This window comes from Rhinolophus sinicus, chromosome 14 (genome assembly GCF_057876585.1).
Source record: "Rhinolophus sinicus isolate RSI-liver-muscle chromosome 14, RSI-T2T, whole genome shotgun sequence".
Classification (NCBI taxonomy): Eukaryota; Metazoa; Chordata; class Mammalia; order Chiroptera; family Rhinolophidae; genus Rhinolophus; species Rhinolophus sinicus.
In genome coordinates, this window is record NC_142514.1 from 181,180,657 (window position 1) to 181,200,887 (window position 20,231).

Here is a 20,231-nt window from a genome sequence, read left to right on the forward strand (position 1 = left end):
ACAGGAAAGGGAGTTGATTATGGGATGCCGGGAAGACATGGCTGGACACGTACACTAGCTGGTGTCCCTAAGATGAACAAAGGGTGGGAACACAGGTCTTCTTACCCTGGTTCTCAATGGCTGTCAGCATTGCTTGAGTTAACATTAAGAGACAATATGCTGTTGCTGAAAGGACTGCACCCAGAGATTTTACTCAACAGAGGCAGATATCTGGCATTTAGTATTATATTTATAATTGTAAATATTGGACATATGTCACTTAGCAAAATGTCCTCAAGCGGAGTGAATGTTGTAGCAAATGGCAGGATTTCTTTCTTTTTTATAGATGAATATGTGTGTAATACCACATTTTCTTTATCCATTTATCCATTGATGGACATTTAGGTTGTTCCCATGGTTTGGCTATTGTGAATAGTTCTGCAATAAACATGCACGTGCAAATATCTCTTCAAGGTCCTGTTCACAATTCTTTTGAATAGCTACCCAGAAGAGAGATTATGGGATGATATAATCGTTCTAATTTTGATTTTTTGAGGAAGCTCCATACTGTCTCCATAGTGGCTACACCATTTCACATTCCTAGCAACAGTGTACAGGGTACCCCTTTCTCCACATCCTCTCCAACACTTATCTTCTTTTTAATAGTGGTCATCCTAACTGGTGTGAAGTGATAACTCACTGTGGTTTCGATTTGAGTTTCGCTAATGATTAGTGATGATGAACACTTTTCATGTACCTGTTGGCCATTTGTATGTCATCTTTGGAGAAATAGCTATTCATTTTACATGCCCATCTTTAAATTGAGTGATTTGGCTTTTTTGCTATTGAGTTGTAGAAGTTCCCTATGTATTCTGGATGTTAACCCTTTATCACACACATGATTTATAATATTTTCTCCCATTCCATGGGTGCTTTTTCATTTTGTTAATTGTTTCCTAGCTGTGTAGAAGCTGTTTAGTTTGATGTTAGTCCCACTTGTTATTTTTGCTTGTTGCCTGTGCTTTTGCAGTTATATGCAAGAAATCATTGCCAAGATAGATATCAAGTTTTCTCCTGTGTTTTCTTTAGAAATTTTACAGTCTTGGGTCTTACATTTTAGTCTTTAACCCATTTTGAGTTGATTTTTGAGTATAGTGTAAGATAAGTTTCCAATTTCATTCTTTTTCATGTGGATATCCAGTTTTCCCAACACCACTTATTGACGACACTATTCTGTCTCCGTTGTGAATTCTTGGCACCACTGTCAAAGATGAATTGACCGTATATGCATGGGTTAATGGCTGTGCTCTCTATTCTGTTCCATTGGTCTATATGTCTGTTTTTATGCCAGTACCATACCCTTGGTTACTGTAGCTTTGCAATATATTTTGAAATCAAAACATATAATGTCCTGATTATTCTAACATCGTTCCTGCTCAAAATGCTTTGACTGCTAGGGGTCTTCTGTGTTTTTATATGAGTTTAAGGACTGTTGTTTCTATTTCTGTATAGAATGCCATTGGGATTTTTTTTTTAAATTAAATTTATTTTTTAATTATAGTCGACATTCAGTATTATTTTATGTTAGTTTCAGGAATACAGCATAGTGGTTAGACATTTATATAATTTATGAAGTGATTCACCCTGATTAGTCTAGTGTCCACCTGAAACTATCCATAGTTATTACAGTATAACTGTATTCTCTGTGCTGTGCTTCACAGTCCCATGACTATTTTGTAACTACCAATTTGTACTTATATCAATCCTTTCACCTTTTCGCTCAGCCTACCAACACCCCTCTTATCTGGCAACAATCAGTTTGTTCTCAGTATCTATGAGTCTGTTTCTGTTTTGTTCATTTATTTTGTTCTTTAGATTACATATATAAGTGAGATCATATGGAATTTGTGTTTCTGTGTCGGACCTATTTCACTTAGCATTATGCCCTTAGGTCCATCCATACTGTCACAAATGGTAAAATTTTATTATTTTTTATGGCCAAGTAATATTCCATTACATATATGTACCACCTGTTCTTTATCCAGTCGTGTATTGATGGGTACTTAGGTTGCTTCTATATCTTGGCTATTGTAAATAATGCTGCAATGAACATAGGGGTGCATATACCTTTTCAAATTAGTGTTTTGGATTTCTTCAGATAAGTACCCAGAAGTGGAATTGCTGGGTCATAAGGTAGTTGTATTTTTAATTTTCTGAGGAACCTCCATACTATTTTCCATAGTGGCTGCACCAGTTTGCAATCCCACCAACAGTGCACAAGGATTCCGTTTTCTATACAGTCTTACCAACACTTGTCGTTTGATTTATTGATGGCCATTCTGACAGGTGTGAGGTGATATCTCATTGTGCTTTTAATTGCATTTCTCTGATGATTAATGATGTTGAGCATCTTTTCATATGTCTATTGGCTATCTATATGTCCTCTTTGGAGAAATGTCTATTCAAGTCTTCTGCCCATTTTATAAATGGATTGTTTGTGTTTTTTGGTGTTGAGTTGTAGGAGTTCTTTATATATATTTGATATTAACTCCTTATTGGATGTATCATTGACAAGTATCTTTTCCCGTTCAGTAGGTTGACTTTTCGTTTTGTGGAAGGTTTTCTTTGCTATGCAAAAACTCTTTAGTTTGATGTAGTCCTGTTGGTTTATTTTTTCTTTTGTTTCCCTTGTCTGAAAAGATATATCAGAAAAAAAATATTGCTAAGAGCAATGTCAGAGGGTTTTCTGTCAGAGAGTTTATTGCCTATATTTTCTTTCTTTCTTTTTAAATGGGGGAATATTGGGGAACAGTGTGTTTTTCCAGGACCCATCAGTTCCATGTCAAATCATTGTTTTCAATCTGTTGTGGAGGGTGCAGCTCAGCTCCAGGTCAAATTGTTGTTTCCAATCTAGTAGTTGTGGAGGGCGCAGCTCACTGGCTCATGTGGGAATTGAAGTGACGACCTTGGTGTTATGAGCAAAGTGCTCTAACCACTGAGCAAACCAGCTACCCTGCCTGTATTTTCTTCTAGGAGTTTTATAATTTTGGGTTTTACATTTAATCTTTAATCCATTTTGAGTTTTTTCTTGTATATGGTGTAAGAAGGTGGTCTAGTTTCATTTTTTGCACATTCCCCCACCATTTATTGAATAGATTGCCTTTACCCCATTGTATATTCTTGCTTTCTTTGTTATAGATTAACTGACCATGTAGGCTTGTGTTTATTTCTGGGCTATCTATTCTGTTACATTGGTCTCTGTGTCTGTTTTTATGCCAGTATCGTGCTGTTTTGATTACTGTAGCCTTGTAGTATAATTTGATATCAGGTACCATGATACCTCCCACTTTGTTCTTATTTCTCAAGATTGCCATGGCTATCTGGGGTCTTTAATGGTTCCATATAAATTTTAGGATTACATGTTCTATTTCTGTGAAAAATATCCTTGGTAGTTTGATAGGAATTGCGTTGAATCTATATATTGCCTTAGGCAGTATGGACATTTAAACTATATTAATTCTTCCTATCCATGAGCATGGTATGTGTTTCCATCTATTTGTATCTTCTTTAATTTCTCTCTTCAGTCTTATAATTTTCTGAGTACAGGTCTTTCACTTCTTTGGTTAAATTTATTCCTAAGTATTTTATAGTCTTTGAAGCAATTGTAAATGGGACTGTTTTCTTAATTTCTTCTTCTGATAGTTTATTATTGGTGTATACAAATGAAACTGGTTCCTGAATATTAATTTTGTATCCTGCTACTTTACTAAATTCATTTATCAGTTCTAATTTTTTTTGTGTGGAATCTTTGGGGTTCTGTGTGTATAGTATGATGTCATCTGCATATAATGACAATTTTACTTCCTCCTTACTAATTTGGATGCCTTTTTTTTCTTTTTCTTGTCTGATTGTTGTGGCTAGAATTTCCAGAACTATGTTGAATAAAAGTGGAGTAAGTGGGCAACCTTGCCTTGTTCCTGATCTTAAGGGGAATGGTTTTAGCTTTTCCCCATTGAGTATGATGTTATCTGTGGGTATATCATATATAGCCTATATTATGTTGAGATATGGTCCCTCTATTCCCACTTTCTTAAGAGTTTTTATCATAAATGGCTGCTGGATTTTGTCAAATGCTTTTTCTGCATCTATTGATATGATCATGTGATTTTTATTTTTCATTTTGTTAATGTGGTGTATCACATTAATTGATTTGCGGATGTTGAACCAACCTTGCATACCAGGAATGAATCCCACTTGATCGTGGTGTAGGATCTTTTTAATGTATTGCTGAATTCTGTCTGCTAATATTTTGTTGAGGATTTTTGTATTTATGTTCATTAGGGATATCGGCCAGTAGTTGTCTTTTTTTGTAATGTCTTTGTCTGATTTGGGGATCAGGGTGATAGTGGCCTCATAAAAAGTGTTTGGGAGCCTTCCTTCCTGGATTTTTTGGAATAGTTTGAGGATAGGTGATAATTATTTTTTGAATGTTTTGTAAAATTCACCTGTAAAGCCATCCGGTTCAGGGCTTTTGTTTGATGGGAGCTTGTTGATTACTAATTCATTTTCCCTGGTAGTAATCAGTCTATTCAGGTTTTCTGTTTCTTCTTGAGTTAGTCTTGGAAGGTTGTATGCTTCTAGAAAATTATCCATTTCTTCCTGATTGTCTAATATGTTGGCGTATATTTGCTCATAGTAATTTCTAAAATTTTTTTGTATTTCTGTGGTGTATGTTGTCACTTCTCCACTTTCATTTCTGATTTTATTAATTTGGGTCCTCTCTCTTTTTTTTTGATGAGTCTTGCTAATGGTTTGTTGACTTTATTTATCTTCTCGAAAAACCAGCTCTTGGTTTCATTGATTTTTTCGTATTGGTTTTTTTGTCTCTATTTCATATATTTCCACTCTGAATTTTATTATCTCCTTCCTTGTATTCCCTTTGGACTTATTTTGCTGTTCTTTTCCAGATCCCTTAAGTATAAGGATAAACTGTTGATTTTTCTTGTTTCTTTAGGTAAGCCTGCATTGCTATGAATTTCCCTCTTAGGACTGCTTTTGCTGCATCCCATAGATTTTTGGGTCATCGTGTTTTCATTTTTGTTTGTCGAGATATCTTTTGATTTCTTCCTTGATCTCATTGTTGACCCATTCATTGTTTAGTAACATGTTATTCAGCCTCCATGTATCTGTATGTCTCCCAGTTTTTTTCTTGTAATTGATTTCTAGTTTCATAGCACTGTGGTCAGAGCTATGGTATGATATTGGTATGATTTCAATTTTCTTAAATTTATTGAGACTTGATTTGTGTTCTAATATGTAATCTATCTTGGAAAATGTTCCATGTACACTAGAGAAGAACATGTATTCTGCAGCTTTGGAGTGAAATGCTCTGAAAATATCAATTAAATCCATCTGATCCAATGTGTCATTTAAGGCTATTGTTTCCATAGTGATTTTCTGTATGGAAACCTGTCCCTTGTTGTCAGAGGTGTGTTGAAGTCCCCTGCTATGATAGTGTTACTGTTGATCTGTCTTTATGTCAGTCAATATCTGTTTTATATAGTTAGGTGCTCCTATGTTGGGTGCATAGATGTTTAGTAGGGTTATGTCCTCTTGTCGGATCGATCCATTTATTATTATTATGTAGTGCCCATCTTTGTCTTTTAATATATTCTTCATTTTAAAGTCTATTTTGTCATATATAAGTATTGCAATTCCAGCTTTTTTCTCTTTTCCATTTGCATGAAATATCTTACTCCAACCCTTCACTTTCAGCCTGTGTGTGTCTTTTGATCTGAGGTGAGTCTCTTGTATACAACATATACAAGGGTCTTGCTTTCTTATCCACTCAGCCACCCTATGTTTTTGATTGGAGCATTTAATCAATTTACATTTAAAGTGATTATTGATAGGTACATAGTTATTGGCACTTTTTTATTTGTAATTAGATTGTTTTCGTCTTTCTTCTGCTTCAGAAGCCCTTTTGATATTTCCTGCAATGCTGGCTTGGTGGTAATAAATTCCTTTAGCTTATTCTTTTCTGGGAAGCTCTTTATCTCTCCTTCAATTTTAAATCATAGCCTCACTGGATAAAGCACTCTAGGTTGTAGGTCTTTGTATTTCATCACTTTGAATACCTCCTGCCACTCCTCCTGGCCTGCAAAGTTTCTGTAGAAAAGTCATTTCATAGTCTTATAGGATTTCCCTTGTATGTAACCCGCTGTCTTTCTCCAGCTGCTTTTAGGATTCTCTCTTTGTCTTTAATCTTTGCCATTTTAACTATAATGTATCTTGGTGTGGACCTGTTTGGATTTATCCTGGTTGAAACTCTCTGTACTTCCTGGGCTTGTATGTCAGTTTCCTTCACCAGGTTAGGGAAGTTTTCAGTCATTATTACTTCAAATATGTTCTCGATCCCTTGGTCCCTCTTGTCACCTTCTGGTATTCCTATAATGCACATATAATGTTGCTCTTGACGTTATCCCAACGGTCTCTTAAACCATTTTCATTGTTTTTTATTCTTTTTTCTTTGTGTTGTTCCGTGTGGGTGATCTCTGCTAACTTGTCTTCTAAGTTGCTGATTCAATCCTCTGCTTCATCTAACCTGCTGGTAATTCCTTCAAATGTGTTCTTTATTTCAGTTATTGTGTTCTTTAGTTCTAACTGGTTGTTCATTATGATTTCTCTATTCTTCTTTATGTTGTCACTAAGCTCCTTAAACATTCGTATCATCAGTGTTCTGAACTCTGTCTCTGATAGGTTGGTTACCTCTGTTTCATTTGGTTTCAATTCTGGAGGTTTCTTCTGTTCTTTTATTTGGGACATGTTTCTTTGTTTCTCCATTCTGGCTGACTCTCTGTGTTTGCTTCAATGTATCAGGTAGATCCCATAGGGTTCTCAGTCTTTGCTTGGTGGTCTTATGTAGTATGCGTCCTTTATATTTGACTTGCACCACTTCCCTATTCTCCTGTGCATGTGCTCCAGAGGTGACCCTTGTGTTGTGTGTATTCTCCTGTTAAAGTTGAGCTTTAATTGCTTTCGGCTTGTCAGTAGGTGGGATTGACTCCTAGGCTGACTAGTTATGAGAATTGGCTATGCCCACAGTGGATGTTCTGCTCTGTGAGGGTTGACCCCTCAGATGAGGCTTGGCCCATATGGGCTCTTGTGCCTGTAGAGAATTCCCTCTGGGTGTGTCACTTGTAGGTCAAACCTGGTAATATTCTGGTTTGGTCTGGAGTTGGCCTCTGGGTGTGTTGAATTTTGTGCCTCTTGGGCTGGGTCCTGGTGTAGGGCAATTTCAGAACAAAACAAATCAACAGACACAACAACAACAAAGAAAAAACCAAATATACTCACATGTAAAAACAACCTATAACCAACGCTCAACACAGGCAAAAATATCAAAAACACACACACACAAAAATCAATATAGAAAAATGGAAAGAGGGAGGAAAAGTAGGGCAAGGAAAAGAAAACAGAAAAGAAGAGAGAAAGGGGGAAAATATATATGCTAAAAATGATAATACTACTAAAACAAAACAAAACCACAACAATAAATTTAAAAAAAAAAAAAAAAAAAAAAAAGCAGTGCCAGTCTTGGCTTAAATCCACCAAGCTATCTCCAGGTTGTCCTCTGCTGTACAAAGACTCCTCTGTGTCTTGTGGAGGCAGAGCCGGCACCTGGTGTCCAGAGTGACCTTGGCACTGCAGTTCTAGATGAGTGGGACTATGGGGTGTGGTTGGTAGTTTTTACAGTCAGTGCAGCTTCTGCTCTCTCCTGCAGAAACGTGTGCTGAGAGCACCACAGCCAGCCACTGGGAGGTGGGCTTATTCCCTGTACACAGGTCTCCTGAGTCTTAGGGCACTTCTTCTGTAAGGGGCTGTGGAGACGTGAGATTTCTGAGCTGCTGACCCCTGCATATGTCTCCACAGCTGTAATTGCCCTGCCAGGAGCAACCCAGAAAAGGTGGGGGCTGGGAAGTCAGCTGCCTTTTGTCTCCGTGCCTAGGTTCTTCCCTAAATCACGGCTGCAAGCCAGCTTTTTCCAGGTACTGAGCCCTATAGCCCCTCTGTAATCTGACACTACTCCTCAGTTCAGGGACCAGCTTGAGACTCTGGAGGGCGGGGATAGGTTTGCTGTGGGAGAGAGCGGGGAGGGGCCCAGGTATGGAGTTTGCTTTTAGTCTGACCTAGGGCCCAGCTGGAGATCTCAGCTGAGGTTACTGCCTCAAACGCTGGACATGCAGCTCTCTTGGCAGGAGAGAGTAGCTGTGGGGCGCAGGGAGGGAGCCCAGAGCCAGGCTGCTGCAATCTCCAGTCTGCGTCCTGGAGCGCCTCGTCACTGCTGCCCCAGATGTGGGCCTCATCTCCACACTGCTTCCTTCCCTCTTCCCCTGCTCACCCAGTTTGCCCACCTTCAAATAATCCTCACGCAAGTCTCTTAGCTGTTCTGTGAGGAGCAGAGAGTCCTTTGATGGGTTATAGATGTGCAATTTGTGGTAAGTTCCAGAGGAGAACTCAAGAAGCCCACCTCACTGCTGCCATTCCTATGCCTTCCCCTTGGTGCCCTCTCTAGGTCAAAGTTGTTCCAGTTAGCCCTTGTCAGATCCATTTTTTCCATCCTTAGAGCTGTGCCTTTTTCATCTTCTAATAAACCTTCCTCCTTTTCTGCTCATTGCATTTTATTGGTTCTGGATTTTTAATGCAATTATGGTCTTATCTACATTCCTCTCTGCTCTAAATTCTGTACATTCCAAACTTGGATATGCTCTGCTTTGCCCATTTTTCTTCTCCCATTCCAGTGTGACTTGTGCAGTCTTTTTCAATCTTCAGTTATATTGTTCTGAGTGTTTCAGGCCCAGTAGAAACCCAAGAATTCATGGTCCACACTGGCCCAGTCTGAGTTTCATTCTCCACACAGCTTAAAGGATCCCCTGGTGTATTCCCCAGTCAAACCATAAAAAAAGTATTCAGTTGAAACTGGATCCTCATAAAGTCAACGATGGCACACTTACGTGATTGTGAGGGACATGGTCACAATGAGAGACTAATGCAAATTTCTCTACTGACGCCTCTGCAGGTTTCTGTTACATCCACAAAACTCCAGAGTTTTCCCGACTATACTATGTTAAGAAAGTTTTCTATCTGAATACCATAAATTGTAATTTTGAAGAAATATATGCCAACATCCTCTATCTCTGATTTCATTCACAGACATCTTTCCAAAGCTCTTCAAATTGATGTTTTATACCTATACTGGTCCTTGAATTTCAGATCTTTCAGTTTCTAAATGTATTCCATCCTTAGTTAGCTTCTTTCACCCTTTCTGCCTTTCCTCTTTACTTGTTTTCCTCTCTTCCTTCCAAATTCATTTTGTGACTACTTGGTGACAGATCCTGTGACAGGGCAAAAAAGGTCTGCAGCTTCCATCTTCAGAAAGATCACACACTCAACAGGTAAATGGACTTGATAGAGTCTCTTGGAATGTGAATACCAAGGAGGAATGCATCACCTGGACCACAGGCATTGAATGATTTTGGAAGTAGTTATATCTGAAATGGGTGTTACGAGTTAAGGTACAATAGCCAGGTTTAAACCAAGCAGGGATATTATTAAATTTGCAGTTGAGAGCAGTCCAAACAAGTGCAGAGGGGCCAAGCCAGTGGTGTGCTATTAAATGTTTAACACCTAACATTACAGGAGAAAAAAAAAGGCACACATCTCAGATTTGTGGTGACTGTCAATTTCTGTAGTGTGAGTACTACCACCATAGTTGATTTCAAGCTACAAGATGATAGCAACTGCTTCATAAACTACCTAAAAATTTAACAAAGGGATTTTGTGTATTTGTGTGCACTGATTCCAGGACACCCCTGGGCAAGGCTTCGGACAGGAGCCTGTTTCATGCTTTTCATCCCTTTATAGTGTTGTTATTGGCACAAATAGTTTTGTGTTGTTTTTTCTCTTTTTTTTGCTAGCAAATGAAGTGAAAATCAGAGAGAAAAATTCATTTAAAAAAGTGAAGATCCAACAGGCTCCCAATTGAATATGAACCTCCTCTTCCCTGAATAAGGAAGGAGGAGCCCCTTGAGTTCCTGTAAGTGATCGGGCATTGACTCCCTAAATACTTCTAGACACACTACTCACATCTCTGCTTGCTCACCAAAAATGAATGGCCAATATAAAATAACCTCAGTACCTCCTAAACTTTTACTCTCATATTAGAAGTAATTCAAATTCAGTCTCGCAGGCATTGCAGCCCTCTCTTCTGGCCCAAATTGAAGGTATTCTTGGATTCCATTCTTACAACACCACCCATGACAATGGCTTGTGGTCATGGGTTTCTGGTGTTAGATGCAGGAAGGAGATGCCATCATGACTCTGCTCTTCCAAAAGCATGAGTCCAATATTTGCTACTCAAGGTAGTTCTGCAACTGAAAGGACATTCTTTTTTCATTTTGTTTTAATTTTATTAAATTTATTAGGGTGACATTTGTTAATAAGATTATATAAGTTTCGAGTGTAAAATTCCATAATACATCATCTGTATATTGCATTGTGTGTTCACCACCCAAAGTCAAGTTTCCTTCTGTCACCATATATTTGACCCCCTTTAGCCTCTTCTATATCCTCCCATTCATCTTTCCCTCTGGTAACCATCATAATGTTGTCTGTGTCTGTGAGTTTTTGTTTGTTTGTTCATTTGTTGCTTTCTGTTTTATATCCCACATGAGTGACATCACATGGTTCTTGACTTTTTCCATCTGACTTATTTTGCTTAGCAGGATATTCTCAAGATGCATCCATATTGTGGCAAAAGGCAGTATTTCATCTTTTTCTTATGGTTGAGTAGTATTGCATTTTATATATATATATGCACCACACCTTTATCCAATCATCCATTGAAGGATGCTTTGGTTGCTTCCATGTCTTGGCCACCGTGAATAATGCTGCAATAAGGGTACATATATCCTTACAGATAAATGTTTTCAAATTTTCCAGGTAGATACCCAGGAGAGGGATTACTGGATCATATGATACTTCTATTCTTAATTTTTTGGAGGAAGCTCCATACTGTTTTCCATAGTGTCTGTACCAATTTATATTCCCACCAACAGTGTATGAGGGTTCCTTTTTCTCCACAGCCTCTCCAACACTTGTTACTATTTGTCTTGTTGATGATAGCCATTCTAACTGGGGTGAGGTGATACCTCATTGTGGTTTTTATTTGCATTTCCCTAATAGCTAGTGAAGTTGAGCATCTTTTCATATATCTGTTGGCTATTTATATGTCTTCTTGGGAGAAGTGTCTGTTCAGGTCCTCTGCCCATTTTTTCTAATTGGATTGTTTGCTTTTTGTTGTTGTGTTGTATGAGTTCTTTATATATTTTGGATGTTAACCCTTCTCAGAGGTGTTTGCAAATATCTTCTTATATTTGGTTAATTGCCTTTTTGTTTTGCTGATGGTTTCTTTTGCTGTGTAGAAGCTTTTTAGTTGATATAGTCCCATTCATTTATTTTTGCTTTTACTTCCCTTGCCTTTGAGGTCAAATTCATAAAATCCTCTCTAAGATCAAGGTCCATTAGTTTGATACCTATGTTTTCTTCTGTGTATTTTTTTTGGTTTCAGGTCTTATATTTAGGTCTTTGATCCATTTTGAGTTAATTTTTGTGTATAGTGACAAATAGCAGTCTACAAGGTGTGATCAAACAATACAGTGAATGTTTAAATTTTAAAAAATTATTACAGTAAAAGACACATTGCCATTAATCCCCCTCAAAATACTCCCCCCTCACTCCCAACACAGTTATCCCATCATTCTTGCCACTTTCTGAAGCAGTTTTGGAAGTCCTCTTTCGTGTCTTTACTTGCACTGTCATGGCTGCCTTGATGTCCTGAATCGATTCAAAACGTTTACCTTTCATGGTCATTTTGACTTGGGGAAGAGCCAGAAATCACACAGTGACAGATCTGGTGAATAAGGTGGATGAGGACACAGTGTAATGTTTTTATTTGACAGAAATTGCCATACCAGAAGCAATGTGTGATGTGGAGTCTTTTTGTAGTTTAATTCTTTTGCACGTGGCTTTCCAATTTTTCCAGCACCATTTATTGAAGACGCTTTCTTTTTTCCATTGTGTGTGGGTTTTTGTGTTTTTTTTTGGCTCCTTTGTTGAAAGGTATCTGCCCAAATACATGTGGGTTTATTTCTGGTTTCTCAATTTTGTTCCATTGGTCTGTGTGTCTGTTTTTCTGCCAATACCATACTGTTTTGATTATTGTCACCTTGTAATATAAATTGAAGTCAGGGAGTGTGACACCTCCAGACTTGTTCTTTCTGTCTCAGAATTGCTTTGGCTATTTGGGGTCTTTTGTGATTCCATACAAATCTGATGATGTTTTGTTCTATTTTCTAAAAAAGGCCATTGGGATTTAGGTGGGGATTGCATTAAATCTGTATTGCTTTGGGTTATACGGCCATTTTAACTATGATGATTCTTCCCATCCATGAACAAGGAGTGTCTTTCCATTTCTTTGTGTCTTCTTCAATTTATTTTAATAATGTCTTGTAATTTTTAGTGTATAGGTCCTGAAATGACATTCTTGGTCATGTAGGTCCTCAGTTAAGGTGGCCTTTCATGTCTCTGAATTCCCTTCCTCATGGAATATTTCCAATTGACTTCCTAGTATTGTTTCACTTGTAGAAGTGGGATGAGAATTAAGTCAATATTGTCTGAATTATAAATAAATAAGTATCTGAGGTGTGCTGAGTCTAATTTCCTGTGCACATTTGTGACCTCATGTGTGGCTTAGGAAATCCTTGTGAGAGAGGTGCTATTTTTTTCTCCACCTACTTTTTGTATTCCTGATTCTTCTACTTCTTGTTATTCTTCTTTTTAATGACAAGGAAATTGAGGTTTAGAAATATTCAATTGCCTTCCCCAAGGCTTATACCTAGCATGTTGTAGGGTCATTAAGTAACTCCAGGTCATAACCAGCTCTGGGTATAAATCATTCTATGCCAAGGTCTCCCCAGATTTCATCCTCAGACTTAATTCTAGACTTCTCATTCATGGGGGTACAATATGCCAGGATTTCCCTCAAGTAGACTGAATAAAGACTCAGGAAATGTTCTTTTTTACCGAGACAAACAGTTTTTCTGCAAAGGACAGCCAGCTGAGACCCAAGCTTAATTCCTAGTGTTTCATGTCCATCTGGCATAAATGGAGCTTTGGACCATAATCCATTTGATTCCCTTCTTGATCTGAATCTCTAACATACACGCCCTTTCTGATGCCTTGCAGCCCTCTTAAATCTCATGTTTAATATGTCCTTGTTGTGAGTTATTTCCTTTCGTCGCTGCGGCCGCAGCCATGAGTATGGTCAGGCTTCAGAAGAGGTTTGACGCCAGTGTCCTTCACTGTGGCAAAAAGAAAAAGGTCTGGTTGGACCTCAATGAGACCAATGGCATCACCAGTGCCAACTCCTGTCGGCAGATTTGGAAGCTGATCAAAGATAGGCCGATCACCCGGAAGCCTGTGACTATCCATTCCTAAAAGCGAAAGGGCGCTACTGCCAATGCTCGAACGCCTGAGAAGGTAACCTGGATGAAGTGAATGAGAATTCTTCACCAACTGCTCAGAAGATACAATGAATCTAAGAAGATTGACCACCACGTGTATCATAGCCTGTACCTGAAAATGAAGGGTAACGTGTTCAAAAACAAGGAGATCCTCATGGTACACATCTACAAGCTGAAGGCAGACAGGTTCACAAGAAGCTTCTTACTGACCTGCAGGTCTGAGACCAAGGAAGCACGCAAACACCGTGAGGAGTGGTTCTAGGGCAAGAAAGGAGAAATCAAGATTCTGTCTAAGGAAGAAGAGACTGAGAAATAAAGCTCCATCTCTCTTACCTGTACATAGTGGCCTATGCTGATACTCAGCTCTGCTAGCCATTCTCCAGTACATAGAGTCATCACTCAATAAAATATCCTTTATCTGCCTACAAAAAAATTATATATATATATATATATATATATATATATATATATATATATATGCCTGTCAATGCATCTTTCATGTCTATATTTTCCACTAAATGTAACAGCGAGTGGTCTACCTTGTCCTCTGTTTCGGGGGTGGGGGGCGGCTCACAATGCCTACTATTTTGTGACAACTGAACAGTTTGTTGTTGTTGTTGTTGCAGGTTTTGAGGTCCACCATGCAGGAGGAGCTGGAAGCAGCAGAGATCCAACCTCCTGTGTGTGACTTGTTTCGCACGCCCAACATGCGTAAAAGGATGTGTCTCCTGTCCTTTGTGAGGTAGGCTTCACACCATCATGAGGGATGTTAAAATAGTGGAGACATGAATCTATTCCTTATCAAAGGATATAACGTGTGGGACTGATTTGGAAATAAAACATGAGGAAGCCAGGAGGATAATTGCGGTGTTTAGAGACAGTCTAAGGGTTATGAAAAGACTGACACAGAACTGATTATACGAGGAGAGAGGTTTATCACATCACCCTACCAGGCTCATCGCTGGAAACCGAGGCTGAGACTTCAGTCATCATACAGATTTTGGCTTTAAGTTTCTTCACTTGTTTCTTTCCATTTTCTTTTCTTTTTTTGGTTTCAGGTGTACAAAACAACATAATGATTAGACATTTACATACCTCACAAAGTGATAACCCTAATAAGTCTGGTACCCATCTGACACTATACGTAGTTTTTACAATATTATTGACTATATTCCCCATACTGTACTTTACATCCCTGTGACTATTTTGTAACTACCAATTTGTACTTCTTAATCCCTTCACTTTTTTTCACCCAACCCCCTAACTCCCCTCCCATCTAGTAATCATCAGTTTGTTCTCTGTATCTATGAGTCTGTTTCTGTTTTGTTTGCTCATTTATTTTGTTCTTTAGATTCCACATATAAGTGAGAGCATATGGAATTCATATTTCCATATCTGACTTATTTCACTTAGCATAGTACCCTCTAATTCCCTTCATGTTTTTGTAAATGGTAAGATTTCGTCCTTTTTTATGACAGAGTAATATTCCATTGAATATATGCACCACATCTTTATCAAATCATCTATTGATGGGCATTTCGGTTGTTTTCATATCTTGGCTATTGTAAATAGCACTGCAATGAACACAGGGGCACATGTATCTTTTTGATTAGTCCTTTGGATTTCTTTGGATACCCAGGAGTGGAATTGCTGGGTCATAAGGTAGTTCTATTTTTATTTTTTTGAGAAACCTCCATACTGTTTTCCATAGTGGCTGCACCAATTTGCAATCCCACCACAGTGCACGAGGGTTCCCTTTTCTCCACATCCTTGGTAACACTTGTTGTTTGTTGATTTATTGATGATGGCATTCTGACAGGTGTAAGGGGCTATCTCATTGTGGTTTTGATTTGCATTTCTGTTTCCATTTTAATTGAGGTAAAATTACAAACAGTAAGGTACACGAACACATACAACTTTATACATATTTACACATGTAAATATGCAAACATCACCCAGATCAGGATATAGAAATAAACATATCTAAAACCCTAGAAGGGCCCCATTATGTATCCTCATGGACAACACTCCCCACCCCCAAAAAACTTAATACCAGTTATGACCTCTGTCATCATATAACATTTTATGACAGTTTTCAAATCATTACATGTAAAGATATATTCTACAAAACTGACAGTGCCTTTGTACTTTAACACCAACCACTGGTGGCCTGGCTGACAATATTATCCTCATTTGTATGACCTCGGCTTTAAACCTTCTGACGTCTACCTTTTTTCTTTTGTTCACCACAGATTTGCAATCTTAGTGCCCTTTTACGGCCTGATTCTCCACCTCCAGTACTTGGGGAGCAATATTTTCCTGTTCCAGGCTCTCTTTGGCATCGTCACCCTGCCATCCAATTATGTTGCACTTTTGGCGCTGAATCACCTGGGCCGTCGAGTAACCCAGATGCTTTTCATGTTCCTGCTGGGAATCTTCATTCTGGCCATCACCTCGGTGCCTCCAGGTGAGAAAAGAGCACAGATTGAAGAAAGGAGCTGTCTTCCCCCTATTTCTCAGGGAATGTACTCACCCCTACTGAGGTCAAAAGGAAAGGGATAATGTGGTTCTAATGATACCCCAAAACCAATCTGAGGATTTAGGAAAGATTCTGCCATGAAGAGGCTGAGAAGAGTCAAAGGTCAGTAAAAGCTGATTCAGACATATGATTGTCTTTATCATACCTGAGAAATACCTGGTAATTGGTGTCATTTATTCCTGACCATTTCTCGAAGAGAACAAATGATCACTTGCCCTTTGGCTGATCACACTTGTAATGATAAATGACAGTATCATGTCCGTTATATATAATTGTATCTCATGTGAGGATGCAATCCTGTCACTTCTTTTGTCTTTCTTATTACTACAGCTTCAATTTCAATTTACTCCCTGATTCTGATTTACTCCTTGGGTTAGGTCACCATAACTGCAGTCTTAGTTTGGGGAAGTCTTTTTGACTCCAAGGAAAGAAAAATCTCTTGTTCCAAGCAGGGAAGTAGACAACAGGAATTTCGCAGTAAGCAGTTACAGCCTCTCTTAGAATGAATTTTATAATACTCAGTGGTCAGATGTAATGACTAGGGGAACACAGGTGGTCACCATGTTCACCTAACTCCCAGAGCAGTGATGGATTTGACAGGATCCCAGATTGGTGGGCTTCTCTCCTCATTTTCAGTGTCAGCAATGATCAAACTTTGCTGCCTTATAACAGAGCCCATTCCAATGTTGTAACACTTTCATGAGGGTTTTTTTTGGTTTTGTTTTGTTTGTTGTTGTTTTTAATTGGGTAGGAAACTGACTCTCTCAAGCTTCCTTTCACAGGTATCCAAAGTCTAACTATTTCTCTTCCCCAATACAGGTCCTTATTCTTTTTTTTGGTCCTGATTCTTGAATCTTCAAATGTTATTCTAGATAAACCTGCTCTCCAGCTTATCCATCAACATGAGTCCCATTCTTTTATTACTCTCGACTGCAGTCCTAGCCCCATGTCAATACTCTATATGCACCCAGGTTTTAAGCTCTTCACATCTCTGAGTCTTAACACCCCTCAGGCCTCATGACAGTCCTACGTTATTCATGAAAGGCAGAGGAGACACCGGACAGAATAAATGAAAGCAAACTCTTGCTGGACTCACGTTCCCCTCTCCATCTTTGGCAAATTTCTGATATGTAGGGAGAGTTGATGCAATAACTCAGGTTTTTTATTTCTCTAGTTATGCTCTTATATATAGATAAGTCACATTTCTCAGCTATTAGTCACTGCACGTTCTCTGCCTCTGTGCACTTTCTCTACAATGTATTTAACACATGCAAACATCTTTAATAGTGTCTTTTATACTAATAATTTGGGGATGGTGATTGATTTCATCAACTCAGATTTCCTGAGTCTCACTGGTCTTCCTCTCCAGAAATGCAGACCCTGCGTGTGGCTTTGTCAACTTTGGGAGTAGGATTTTCTTCTGCGTCTGTCATGTGTTCTTGTACCCATGGAAATGAACTAATCCCCACTGTAATCAGGTATACAATCTCATGGAAGCTCTATCAGGGTCAATACAGACATTTCTCAGCTAATTAACACTTAAAGTGGGAAGAAAACTAAGACTGATTAGCTATCAAAAGCTATCAATTATATAACAATGATTTGTAGGCAATGTTTATTTAAAGCTGACTTTTGCCAGGTAGTGGGTTAAGTCCTTTAATGTATCAGCTCACATATTCTACTGAACCACTAAAGATAGATGCTGTGCGTAAGAGTATTTTTTTAAATAATGAAAATATGTCTTAAGGCACTTGTGTACTGGAAAAAAAATTGCAAGCAAATAAGAGAACATGTGAAAAGTAGGAGTCAGTCTTCACATGTCTAAACACTGTTGTGGTGTCTCTCATGATCAAAGCAAAATAATCAGTCACAGACGACACGGGCGGATTTTTACCAGATTCTCTTTGTATTTTTTGCACTTCAAGGGCAACAGCTACAGGAATCATTACAATTGCTGGTAATATTGGGGCAGCCCTGGCTCCCCTCTTGATGATCCTAACGGTGTATTCCCCACACCTGCCCTGGATCACCTACGCCGTCTTCTCCATCCTCGCTTGCCTGCTCGTCTTCTTCCTTCCTGAAACCAGGAATCAGCCTCTGCCTGACTCCATCCAGGATGTGGAAAAGGAGTGAGTAATGCCCCTGGCTGTCCCATAGGGGACCTATGTGCTACAGATCTGTGACAAGGAAGTTCAAAACCTGAGTGAGACTGCGGCTCCCTAGGCAGGTTTAGACCTAGACAATTTCCATGTGGTCAGTGCGTTTGGTTTAGTTACAGCCTCATTCCTCACCACAGTGACCTCAGACTCATCCAAGGCTCTTAGGTCACACAGACCAGCTCTGCCCAGCGGGCACTAGTAGGTTTCGTGGTGAAGAGGCCCAAACGTGATGCCCTGGTATGACATATGCACCTCTGAAGGTATTTTACAAACATGCACATATCCAAACACCAGATGCTCAGCCCTCAGCTCAGTAAATGCAGTAAGGTCTCTGGACTACTGGTTCCTGTAGGTCTGTGGACTGTCCTGGTCACTGAAGAATCTGAGGGAGATCAGGGAGAGGACAAGAGCCCCTCTCATCAATGACAACGTGTCTCAAGGGAAGGAGTCCTGTTGTGCTGCCTTTGAGATTCAGACCATCTGGTTTTCACTGGGAATGGAATTGTTGAGAAAAGAGGAAAAGGAGTGGTAAATATTGTTATTTTAAATGATCAAGAATTGGAGAGGATTTTTTAACTTTTGTATATTTTCCTTGACTTTTCCAAATTCCTTTGGCCTGAAACTAACTGTCTGAGTTGCCTTCCCTGGTCTTGCCCTGGGAGCCTGAAGATTTACTGAAACCCTCAGGGCAGTGGTCATGGTTTATATTAAAGCTGGTTGGCAAAAGATAAGCTTGCTCTAAAGAATGCAGGATATGTATACTTATTTGATGTCTCCATTTTCATGTTTGTTGGTTGGTTTCATTGTATTTTTACCAGGAAAAAAGGCTCAAGAGAAGCAAAGCAGGAAGATATTACCATGAAAGTGACACAGTTTTAAGGAATCTGCTTGATTCAAGAGCAAAGTAAAAGAAAAATCCCAAGATAATTCCTGGATTATCTTGTAAGATAAATAAAGAACATTTATAATGGAGAAAATGGATCCTTTTTACAACTGTGGTACTAAATTACTAAATATAAAATATAGTAAGAAATGTCAAAAAGAAAACCAAAATATTTTAAAAGGACTTAGCATATTTGTATAATTGTAGATACATAGGATGTTTCTGGATAGGAAGGTTGAATAGTATTAAAAACAACAACTCTTCCCCCAATCAATTTGTAGAATAACTGATGTAGTAACTATAGTTAAAAAACCACATACTTTTGGAGGAATTTGGTAAAGAGTTACAAATGTATCTAGAAATTAATAATAAATAAAGTGATTTGAAAAGGGAGGATCGTGGAGTGAAGGGGGCTGGCTAATATGGGGTAGCATATGCTAGAATTTATTATAGCTGCAATAGTCAAAACAGTAATAACAGATGCATTTACATATCACAGAAGTCCAGAAACAGACCAGCGTGGATATGACACTTACTATGTAATTTTGGTATGATAAATCACTGGGAAAAATAAAGGATTATGCAACACATAGCATAATTAACTACTGAAAAATAAATAACTCATAATGTGACTTTATACCTTAAGCCAAAAAGTATTTTACTTTAATAAGAAGTTAAGTGGGAAAAATAAATGATAATTCTCAATAGAAAACTTGGCTACAAAATCTTGGATAAAAGAAGTTCTAAATAGTAAAGCAAATGGCAGACGTTTAGAGAAGGGGAGATTTGAATAATACTCACTTAAAGCCTCTGTTGGGCAAAACCTTAACAATGTATTGGAGAAAACTAGAAAAAAATATTCACTGAAATGATAAAAGCAGTTAACTTTCAGTGGTGGACTTTTAAGTGATTGTTATTTCCTTCTTTGCAAGTTTCTGTACTCAAAAGTTTGAAGAAGGAATGTGTAAAATTTCAAAATATTGTAAGATGTCAAAAATTAAACAGCAAATGACAAAATAAATAATTTTCAAAATGTACTTCTAATATGTAGAATTCTCATAAATATCCACGTGTTTTGACACCTATTT

At 38.3% G+C, this 20,231-nt stretch overlaps 1 protein-coding gene and 1 pseudogene across 5 annotated transcripts in view; both read left to right on the forward strand.

The window, feature by feature from the left end:
- LOC109435828 (organic anion transporter 7-like) overlaps positions 1-19,283 on the forward strand; it is a 51,075-nt gene extending 31,792 nt beyond the window's left edge. For 3 of the 5 annotated variants that reach the window (XM_074336516.2, XM_074336514.2, XM_019713946.2), the window contains 5 exons: positions 14,189-14,304; positions 15,815-16,029; positions 17,471-17,579; positions 18,027-18,230; positions 19,079-19,283. In XM_074336516.2, coding sequence (XP_074192617.1) covers positions 14,189-14,304; positions 15,815-16,029; positions 17,471-17,579; positions 18,027-18,230; positions 19,079-19,139 — 705 coding nt within the window. In that variant the 3' untranslated portion in view covers positions 19,140-19,283. Of the gene's footprint in view, positions 1-14,188; positions 14,305-15,814; positions 16,030-17,470; positions 17,580-18,026; positions 18,232-18,612; positions 18,789-19,078 lie in introns of those variants that run through there. The other 2 variants (XR_016018395.1, XM_074336515.2) reach the window with 2 other exon arrangements.
- Positions 8-14,015, forward strand: LOC141572278 (large ribosomal subunit protein eL19 pseudogene; annotated as a pseudogene).
- Positions 19,284-20,231: the final 948 nt, after the last annotated feature.